Raw genomic sequence first — 11,416 nt, 5'->3', positions numbered from 1 at the left:
TTTTGATGATTTAAAGAAAAGTTCATATGATGATTTCTTGTAAAATCCTTTTTTTTTTTTTAAATAATCAAAGAGGTTCTGGGCCGAAGAACATACATCTCCTCAGGTCCGAAACCAAAGCATGTTATATGGTTTCGTCCCAAGCGCTACTCGAACCGGCGACATCTGAATTTTTACCAGAGATCTTTACCAATTGAGCCATTAGCACTTGGTGTAAAATCCTTTAACCATATATAAGATTTAGATTTCTGTATTTTTAACTAAGAAAATCCTCTGATCACATCCTTCAAAATGATTAAAAATCAAATTCACAAAATGTTTTCAATAACAATGGATTTTAAGGTTGATTTCTAAATCATTAGTTCAATAACATTGAATTTCATTATAATTTTCAAAATCTATGACTGAATTTGTAAGTTTTATATAAATCACTTAAAATTCTAGCTAGTAATGCACCCCCTATATGTTTTTCAGTAACCTATAAATGAACTGGATCTAAACATATGTCAATCCAAAAACATATGGTAAGGTTTGAGTACCTGAGCATACAAAGGTCGTACCATATGTTTGCTTCTTTCTCGTTCGGACATCGTTCCCTAATTTCTTGCCCGGCTCTAATAATGCATCCAATGCAGTCAGTTGGTTTCACGTCACCTCTACACAACATCAAAGAGTTCACTTTCTCATTATCAGTTTCTCCAACGGAAACGTTGTAAAATCCATCTTCGTTCTGCGGAAGAGACGAGAGGGAGGAGATGAATGAGTTGAGGTTAACTTCATAGCTGCTGTTGACGGTGAAGTTCCCTCCCACTGTTTGGCAAGAATAGTAGCGAAATCGATTTTCTAATTGAGATTGTACGGAGAGTAGTAGCGATGAGATCAACAAAGCTGACAATAGAACAAGACATTGCCAAGTACTAAATGACTTAGGCATAACATAACTCATTGTAATCTCTCTCTCTCTCACTTTTTGTTTATCTTCTTACTCTCTTGCTTTATTTCATGGCTATGATTGTAGCATTTATATAGGGCAATTAGATACAAACAAAACATATTGTAATTATTGTAAATGGTGGGATTGTCCGTTGACATTTTTACCGCGGACTGATTCTGTCTATATAATTTTTTAAACCAATCGACTTTGTATATTAAGGTTAAATACGTACCTTTACCAAATCAATGGTGAATAGAGGCCAAGGAAACTTCTATACCGGTCCAAGTTCCGCTAGGATCCGTGTACAATGTGTGTATAACATGAAGTCAACTTGGTAATAGAAATTCCAAAGTAGGAGCAAGGCAAATGTGTAGTAAGTACTAAGTAAGGGTCGAACCTCAAAGAACTAACGATATAGCGACACTAAAGAATTCAAAATGCTTAGCAAATGACTCGAGGGTTAACCTATTGTCGAACCTCAAAGAACTAACGATATAGCGACACTAAGGAATTCAAAATGCTTAGCAAATGACTCGAGGGTTAACCTATTAATGCATGATGCTCATAAAACTAGTAAATGCTAATCTTTAGGTCTATATCACTTAAATTAGATGAATTCACTTTGATGACCAGCTAAATTCTCGTCGATTGTAGTTAGATAATGAATGCATTAAACTCGATTCTAGATAACCACTAAGACCATCATTATCAATGCGCTCTTAGGGTACTTCTTAGCCTTAAGATTTGTTAAGACTGACTTTTATATTAGAGTAATTCTTAACAAATCTTAAGGCTAATCATCAATTTCCATCTGTTATGAGACACATACTATCCAGATTTTACTTGATCAAGAAAATGATTAGTAAAAAAGAAGACCAAATTTCATTAAACTCAAACAATGTTCTTCCACTCGTATAAGTATTTTCAGGATACTTCTTATTCAACGGTTCAATATTTCTGAGTATTTTCAGTTAATGTTTCTTCTTCTCAGACCGGATCATGTTTGAGTTTATAAGGTTTAAAACATCAACCATGTTAAATTTTTGTGCTAACAATTTTTATATATCATGAAATGGTACCTATCTCAAGTGAACCATCAAATACTATATGTATGGTGGTTTAGTTTATTGTTGTAGTCAGCAAGTGACATAACATAAACCATATTTATTTCACGTTTGATTTAGAGCAGTCGATTGTTTGTATTCTATATCAATAAGCATTATATTCTTGCGTAAACAGTAAAAAAAAAAACAACGACTTAATCAGAGAGACGTATAATCATAAATCATAAGTTTATGCCAAATTGAAGATTTAAAAATGTTCTATCCATATCATCTCCCACAAATAATGTAAAGATTATAGATATCAGAATATTAATTATATAATTATAAATAATCATATCTTCATTAGTTTACAACTTCCACAATAAAACATAAGAAAATGTTTTGGTTTATGGAATCTGAGTGGCTCTCTTCCATATTGAGCAAGTGGTGCAAGCTCCCTCTTAGAAGCATCGCATAGCAAAATAAAACCATCCACAACCTTACCATAATCTTTTGCCAGCAGCTTAACTTTCTCTAGGAATCCTTTAGTCTGTAAGCTGCCTTACAAATATGTTAAGGGAAAAAAGAATACTTAAACTGATTCATAGTGAAGTATGCGCTGCAAATCTCCCATGCAAAAGCTATCCAAGAGTACCAGCTGGTACTTACTCACATGTACTCAGGCCCGGCCCGTGACCCATTTTTTTGAAACATTCGTATTGGGCCTCCAGATTTTTGACATCTTTAGTAAGAAAATAGGCCCAAAACATATTTTGGTTTTGCAAAATTAGGCCCCATATTTTACAAAATTTAAATTCTGTTTTCCATGTTTAAAATTTATCTATTTATTATTTCAAAAATAGGCCTCATTTTCTGAAATTTTAAGCTCCGGTCTCAACTTATAAATTTTATCTATAAAACTTCTGAAAAAAAAAATTATTTTGTATTAGACCACATATGTGACAGGGCCGGCACTGCATGTACTGATGATGCAACTAGAATGGTGTGGAGTTAACTAATGGAGACATGGAGGTATATTGAAATAGTCTTTACGAATAGATTTTTGTTTATACAGTTTTTCTTTTACTCTCTAGCTAGTGGCACTAATACTCTTCCAAGCAAACATAAAACATAGAAAGTTGCTAAGCCAGATGATTCCTTAAAATGATTAATACTCAAAAAACAATAAAATACCAACACCTCATAAGGTTCATAACCATAATACTTTGCTGTCCACTCTTTAATTATAACCATAACTTCAAACTCACAAACCCTTCCACAACTAGAGTGACATATCTCTGTCGAGGTTGATAAAATTCATTTGGAAGCGTATAAATTTGTATAACATATGAAATAGACTACATTATATAAAATCAGTTTATTTTTTATTCTCGGTTACAATTGGTTTATAAGAATTTATTTCTATTTTTCCATTAATTAATTTATCTCTTTTAGATATTTCCAGGACCTCCAAAATATATGATATGTTTGCTTGGAAAATATGAGTATACACCATACCTACCATTTATCACATTATAACCATGATAATTATCTCTAAATATCTCTGTATTATTTACCCACTTATCAATAATATAATTTTCGTCAAATGTAGTTATGTTAAAGATAATTGCATCGAAAGCTGGATGTTTATCCGGAAAATGACCGTTTCCCATCTGAGGACTCGGCATAAATGCACTATATACTTCTCCTCCCCATTCAATCTTTATAGCATAGCTGTGTTGAAATCTAATTGCCGGCCAAAACCCAATTTCTACTCCTTTGAATTCGAGCCACCAATTACCATTTATCTTGTCCTTTAATCAATAGTCACATTAAAATAATATATATTAATTATCATGTAGTCATAAATGAAACATATTATATACATTTATTAATTAAAAAAAGCTATTGAAAATCCAACAAAAAATGAAAATTGTTCGATTTTTAATAGTGCGATATTTAATACATATCAATTTTACTCAAGTATTCGCATACCTTTAGTAAGCCAAATGTATCATATGAACCTGTTTTAGAGCCACGAACACAAGGAGGACCTAGAATCGAACCAAGAGGAAAATCTGAACGGACTGATATGATCCCAATTGAACACATTTGATTATAACACTGATTATCACCAGCCTATACAATTATATATATTTAGTTATGGCTTCTCGATTGATAAAGTACATCGAAAACATTTTCGAAAAATATAATGAGATAGTTAAGCCTATATACGTCAATGATAAACTTACTTTTGTGTACACAAAACTTCGAGTTTTACTGTCATGATATAACTTCGGATTTACCTAAAATGTAAATATGTTTTGAATAATCATATTAAAACAAATATTTAAAATTGTAAACGTTTGAAAATAGTATATAGGTTATATATTAAAATTTTATAAAAGATATATGATAACAAACTTACGATCCAACCGATTTGAATGAAATCATCTCCAAACTGAACATGCATACGAGAAGAACTAGTTTGCCCATATTTAACTTTAGGATCATTTATAGAAACTACCATTGTTGCTCCAGTGTACCTTTTCCTTTTTCTTTCCTTGGTACGAGACACCGCAAACTAATCATTATCATAATTCATAATCAAAATTTGCTTATAACTTATAGGATTACCTTACATTTTTTTTTTCAAAGAACAATAAAAATAATACTTACATGGTGTTGATCATTACCAACATTAATTTGATTATTGCTGGAATTCCAAGAACCTCGAGGTTTAGAGAATGAACTTAATCTTAGAAATTCATCTTTAGTAACTATGTTTATGGGTACTGTTCCATTGGGGCAGCCTATGCCATTTTCCCACAAGAAACCAAAATTTTCATTACTTGTTCTTTTTGAGGATGATGCTCGACGCAACTACAGTTGAAGATAAATGTTTTATTAATGATTCATTGGAAAATAAAACAAAAATCTTTATTAGTGACAATAATAATGGGAAAAATTCACAAACAAATTATACAATATATACTTTATAATTGAATAAGTGTTTTTTCATCGATGGATGATCAAATGCTGGTTGTTTATAAAAATCCACACATTCGTATGTATCGCCATGTGTAGTCTATCATAAGAAAAACAAAATAATTTAGAAAAATACTTGGTTAATATTATTATATGTAGTGGTGTAATAATTAATGATCATTCATCAACATGGGAAACCAAAACAATTTAAACTTCAATCGAATAAATAAAAATGAATAGATAAATCTAAAACACTTTGAAGATTAAACTATACGAACTTTGATGATTTTGGCCTGAGGTTTTTCGAAATCGCTAAAATTTTCTACTCTTTCTGCATCCACAAAATGATTATTGACGTTCACCATATTTCCAAAATACACAATATAACCTAACAAGATTAATATCATCTTCACACTATCTAATTTCATATTCATTAAGAAGATACTTATGGTGAGAATCAAAGAGTAAAGAAGATTTATGTAATAATATATAATAATATTAAAATAAATAAGACAAAAAGAGAAATACCATTATTACATTAATGTTTACTAGATATGTGTGACTACTTTTTCATCAGAATGTTGCTTAATTAATTCACCTATATGATATTTATTTATTAATGTGATATGGTAAATTATTACCACCATTTTAGTTGATCTATTTATATGTATCTTTGTAGGTGCAAATTTGGGATAAATTTAGCTTGACTTGGCTATATGGTGTTAAATATTATTATAATATCATTTAATTAAGAGATTTAGAATAGGTCATATTTAATTAAAAGTTTAGATATTTTTCTAACAATTATAAATGCTTAGATTACTTATTAAATTTAATTTAGTTATTGGAGGAAAAAAACTTTGATTAAATTCGTGCACCACTTGAGACAAATCTCCACGAATTAAAGAGATTAGTTGGTTAGTTATGAGTATCAGTATCTCAGTTTTCCTGAACCACGAAGATCAAGCTCCTTGGATCATGAAATTATATTTTGATATGAAAGAAATCATGTTCAAATCGTTCGACTATTATGATACACTTGTCATATCCTTCGACTCTAACTCAAAGAATTGTAGGTTGACATTTTGACTTGTAGCAGAGAGTCAGTTTTAAAACTTCTGAGTTATTTTCAGAAGTCATATATGAGGCTTGATTTCGTTTATAAAATGAGATGATCAAGCATGTATAATAATCATATTTCTTTTCTTTGTTTTTGGATCTTATGTTTGTTTTGATTTTCATCATTGTTTTCAGATTGTTTAGTAGAACCATTCTAGAAACTTAAATTCTTAAGATTAAGATGTATAAAAGCAAACTTCTTTTATTAGCCTTTGAAACTTACTCAAAACAAAAGCTCTTAATCTCTCTCTCAATTCTCTTAAAGGCAAACCACAACTTGGTTACTCTTTATATATTGAGAGGGCTCTCCTAATCCTATTTGTATTTAGACATCTCCTAAATACTAATCATAACTCGGCTAGGATTAGATAACTTACTTCCTAAGCTAACTTCTTATTCAAGCTTATCCCAACAACCATGGTTCAAATCCTCCTACAAAAAAAGGAAATTTCATCTACTTTTTTAAAAAATGACCGTTGATATTCTTAGAGATCATTGTTTTCAATTTCTCCCCCATAACAAGTTAAAATCTTTCATCTGGTTCTCTAACTGAATTTGAGGATGGTGAACGTTCAATAATGATGAGGATGGGGAACATTTAGATAATTTACTCAACACGTCTCAAATAAAAGTGTAGCTGACATGAATAATCAACTGATGATTAAACTGTATGTTAGTCTTCTAAAAAGATTCTCTGATAGAAATCTTATACCAAAAATATAATTTTTTGAAACATTGAGCTAAAAATGTAAAAATTGGTGTCACGATCAACATCTCCAATAAATTATCTTATATATGTATGGTACTAGAACAAAAATCCACTGTTGTTTGCACAAATAAAGAACAAAACTTTATTGTTAGGAGAGTAAGATCTTCATCGTTGGCGGGAAAAAATAGGATTATATAGAGTCAAAATATATACTCAATCGTTTCATGAAAGAATTAGAAGAAAAAATCACAAAAATGTATGTATCCAAATTTTAATATACACACCAAAAATTGGACACAAACATGTATATAATTCTTGTTTATCTCCATTTTTCCATGAGATTATCAAGTTTTTTTTTACTTTTGTGAATTCTAGTTTGTTTCAATCGATAAAGATCTTAATCCCCTAGCAATATGATTTTGTTGGAAACGCTTAACCAAAAGTATGGATCACCCTACATTGGAGGAGTTGATTGAGACAACAAAACCTTCACATTACATACAGCATTTTAAAAATTCACATGTTATTCTCAATTATTTTTTCCTTCAAATTCTTTCATGAGATGATCAAAGAAAAATTTTTAGTTGATTTTCACTACAAAATACTTTTTTTTGCGAAAACGATTAAAATCATAAAATCCTTACAAAATCATAATTTCTTGCTAGATGACTTACGTAAAATTCCTAATCTCAAATTAGAACTTAATCCAATATTGAATAACTGAAGCAGTTTATTTTGCCTTTTTATTTATTATTGTTCTCAATTACATGAAAATGTAACCTATAGGTACAATTAATATAAATTGATGTCAAAAATATAAATAAACGATTTGGAAGGCTTTTTTTTTCTCTTTCAATTCTAATGTTTGATTCCACAAATTACTGTATTTAATTATCATCAACTTAAAACGTAGTGCTTACAGGAGATGATGCACTCTTCAGTTTTGGGCTACAGGCTATGGATGTTTTCACCTGGTTTTAATTCTATGCACTCGGCTGTACCAAATTGAATGCAATACCATATGGAAGAGATCGAACTTCACAGGTTTCTTGTGCCACAGGAAATGTTGCTGCACTGCCTTTACCCTTGCTTGCATGCCAATATATCTCTCTTCCGGTATCGACAGCAGAATGTTTCTCAGATTCGGGATATCTTTCTCCTCAACAAACACCGCAAATTCCTCCCAGTTCAAAACTTCGAAAAAGGGAGGCACGTAGTTGTCAGCAATGATAACCGGAACACACTCATTAATGATAGCTTCCACAACCCTAGGGGTGTGGACTTCATAACCTCTCGCGCATATGCAGTACCTGTCGAAATGAGAATCGAACTTCTAAGACAACATATCGTTGTAATGGTAAGCTATGGTTTACAGTTTTGGTTTTCTTTGTTTAGTAGAAAATGACAGACGAAATAAGCAAACAAAAAAGGCGCCTTACCGGCTGCTTTTCATGTATTCACGGTATTTTTTCTTGCTTTCGGGGTCACGAGGCATTGGACCGAAGATCTTCATGTCAGGTTCTTTGTTCTCCCAAAGCTGAACAAGGATAGGACGGAGATATCCATGCATACTTCCAGCAAAGAACGCAAGAATCTTCCTTTCGGACGGAGTTTTACCACCTAGGTACTCAAGAGGGGACTGAGCAGAGCGTATATATGTGACTGGTAAAGCTGTATCAGTCCCAATTCTAAAGCCTTGTGCAACATTTGAGTTACAAAGTGCTCTAACACTGTTCTTCATGCTTTTCTTTGTTAGTTTATTCCCCTGCCAGTAGCACAAAAACAGTTTCTTATTGATGTATGTATAAGACAAAAAGAAAGACAGAAAGAATAAAATTAGTACCCAATCATGACAAGCAACAAGAAAATGATCAGCTCCACCAGTTCGGTTCCAAAACTTATACTTTCCGGCTATCAAATCGACATATTCCTTCAAATGGTCCGCAAGGCTCCTTGGTGTTTGAAACTCCTTTCCCAGAGAGGACCTAAGAGATTTTATACTGATTGGTATATAGAACAAATGAGCCTTTCTTGGGTCTCTTACTACAAACTTCTTGTTGCTTTCCATAAGTTTCATGAACCAACCTTCTGATGCATAAATCCCTCGAGTCATTGCGTTATGAAATATTGGTTTCTCTCCTTCTTTATACACATAAACTCTCAGTTTCCTCTCCATCAAGTCATAACTCCTAAATAAGCAACATATCGAATCTTGAATTTAGCTAACGAACAGTCTCTAAGTCTATAGATTTTACTACAAGAATAGGGGCTAACCTTTGAAACTTGGAGATATTTCGATAAACCGAGGCGCTAAGTCCAAGATTGTCATGCACAAAAGAGGCTTTCTCAATCTCGAATCTCGCAGAAACCATTTCGGAGTCTCGAGCTGATGACCACCGAGGCTTCTACACAAACAAAAGGCCAATACAAATTGTGAATGTAAGATAATACCCTTAAACAGTTTCTTGAAACCTAAAATGAAAATTCAAGAATCAAAAACTCTTACAGGAGATTTAAAAGAAGCAAAACTCTGGTTCAGCAATGAGTTCATCTGAGATATCGAAACCACAGCCACACTCCTATGCCTCCTTGTAATCAAAACATCACTTTTCCTAATATCTTTACTCCTAACTAAAACAGAATCTGGATCTGATGATACTGAGCTCTCGACCACCATATTAGTCTTCCTCATTGATATATTAGGTGTACTAATAACAGATACATTAATCTCTACCTTCTCCTTACTAATCACAACATCATTTTCTCTACCAAGATCCTCATCATAGCCATTTCCATCATCAACATAAGAGAGATTTATGTAATTCGTCACAGAAACTTGAGTGACATTGGAATTGGATAAATCAATCACTGAAACTTTAACTTGAGACCAGTTTAAAGAAGGAATACCAAAACACTGAACAAGCAGAACAACAAAACCAACTGAAAAAATGGTTCCCGACAGCAATCTCCTGATGTCGGAATGATGAAACCTCTCCAATCGAGGAACGATTCTAATTCTCATTATCTCAAACGCAGAATAACTTAATCAGAGTATGAATTGAACAAGGGTACCTCTGTTTTGTTCATCTCTTCTTCAAGAACGAGGTTTAGAAACTAAATCCGAAACAGAACGAGAAAAAAAAAGATCTTTCAAGTCTTGGAGACGAGACAATCTTGAATCGAAAGTGAAAGGTCTTTAATAAAACCAAACTAAAGTGAAACAAGTGTTGTGTCTTCTTCTTACTAAGATTATTATATTTGAGTGTTTTGGTGAGACATCACTTTTATGCCAATTTAATTAAACTAATCTAACAGTCCAAAGATGATCAATAACAATAGTTAATTAACATTAGAGAAAATGGTAGTTAGTTACCAACCTAGTCTTCAAATCTTCGACTTGTAGGTTTACTAACCACCATTAGAGTTTCTAATGAAAATGAATCAGTCTAATTATCCAATAAACTAGTCAATGTCAATGTTATTTGACATCTTTAATCTACCGGTTTGGTTTGATTAATTTTAGATTAAAGCTAGTATTAATTTGGTTTGTTCTAAATTCAGTTTAAAAATAAAACCATATTTTGAAGGTTCTAATTTATAGGTTTACAAAAAAAAAAAAGTTCTAATTTATTATTATGCAATATGATATATTTTATTTTATTTTATTTTCACATTAATTCTCCAAAATTCTTTTAACTTTAATCTCTCAACCTGAACCTGAGTAAAAGTTTTGATCAAAAAAAAAAAATGAACCTGAGTAATTCTTTTCTATCACTATAAAATTTATATTATGAATTACTATTTAGCATTTATATTTATCTGTAATTCTCATTATTAATTATGTTTAAATTTTAACCTATTTTCATTAAAAAAATAAATACTATTTTGTGGTGTTTCTATACCTATTTGTAATTGTATATAACATTTATTTGGTGATATTTTTGTATAATCGATGTCGCAACCACTGGTCAACCAGCCAAAAGTCTTCTGCAAATGCACCTATTTTTTACTGTTAAAAACTGTAACCATTCGTTTCCGTAAACTCCCGCAATCGCAACTATATATTACGTTTAAACCAATGCAATTTAATAAAATTTTGGGTTTTATTTTTATCATTAAATTACCTCTAGAAAAATATTAGTTTAGTAGTGGTTAATCAAATATGATATGTCTTAATTTTTCATTTTGATTGGTTTGTAGTACTAATAATATGTCAACTTCTTATAACACAAAATCGTAGATTACATAAGAGTTCAAATAGACTAATATTATGAAGCAAAACTAGGTTGATGATGACTAATTTCTTGTGGCTCATCCGACAAGACATTACATTATTACTAACTAGTTACACAAACATTATAATACCTTTAGGGGAAAAAATAGTACATTATATTACTTTTTGTTCCAAGATAACGCACGTACCAACGGTGTATTAGCCTTTCTTGCAAAGTATATCCCATCGAGTCTTGCAGCCCATATGCGTAGCTGACCACATCGAGGAATAAGTCTTTCTCCTGCTTTGTATACTTCAACGTCAAATGAATACTCATTGCTAGGGCCTTGCCTAAAAATACATGCCCATCTCGTTAGATTTGGTATTTCATCACGGAACCTAATAGTATA

The 11,416-nt window shown here is 31.6% G+C and overlaps 3 protein-coding genes across 4 annotated transcripts; all 3 read right to left on the bottom strand.

The window, feature by feature from the left end:
• Positions 1-277: 277 nt before the first annotated feature.
• Positions 278-946, bottom strand: LOC111829463 (cysteine-rich receptor-like protein kinase 26). The gene is made up of 2 exons (XM_023778548.1): positions 540-946; positions 278-284 (listed from the first exon to the last, which is right to left on the bottom strand). The coding sequence occupies exons 1-2, from the start codon at positions 944-946 to the stop codon at positions 278-280; spliced, it is 414 nt and encodes a 137-aa protein (XP_023634316.1).
• Positions 947-3,331: 2,385 nt separating this feature from the next.
• On the bottom strand, positions 3,332-5,409 carry LOC17878011. Of its 2 annotated transcripts, XM_023779335.1 has the most exons (8): positions 5,244-5,409; positions 4,973-5,065; positions 4,657-4,860; positions 4,406-4,561; positions 4,230-4,283; positions 4,113-4,116; positions 3,973-4,031; positions 3,332-3,791 (listed from the first exon to the last, which is right to left on the bottom strand). In XM_023779335.1, exons 1-8 carry the CDS (start codon positions 5,397-5,399, stop codon positions 3,429-3,431), a joined length of 1,089 nt encoding a protein of 362 aa, XP_023635103.1. In that variant the 5' UTR covers positions 5,400-5,409; the 3' UTR covers positions 3,332-3,428. The 2 variants fall into 2 exon arrangements, with proteins under 2 accessions (XP_023635103.1, XP_006285617.1); XM_006285555.2 differs by having other exon boundaries at positions 3,973-4,116.
• A 2,109-nt stretch (positions 5,410-7,518) lies between these two features.
• LOC17877610 (probable glycosyltransferase At5g03795) lies at positions 7,519-10,002 on the bottom strand. Its single transcript, XM_006282520.2, has 5 exons — positions 9,300-10,002; positions 9,068-9,198; positions 8,637-8,982; positions 8,233-8,558; positions 7,519-8,103 (listed from the first exon to the last, which is right to left on the bottom strand). Exons 1-5 carry the CDS (start codon positions 9,813-9,815, stop codon positions 7,761-7,763), a joined length of 1,662 nt encoding a protein of 553 aa, XP_006282582.1. The 5' UTR covers positions 9,816-10,002; the 3' UTR covers positions 7,519-7,760.
• Positions 10,003-11,416: the final 1,414 nt, after the last annotated feature.

This window comes from Capsella rubella, unplaced genomic scaffold, assembly GCF_000375325.1.
Source record: "Capsella rubella cultivar Monte Gargano unplaced genomic scaffold, Caprub1_0 scaffold_7, whole genome shotgun sequence".
Classification (NCBI taxonomy): domain Eukaryota; kingdom Viridiplantae; phylum Streptophyta; class Magnoliopsida; order Brassicales; family Brassicaceae; genus Capsella; species Capsella rubella.
This window is presented reverse-complemented; position numbering and strand designations above follow the sequence as displayed.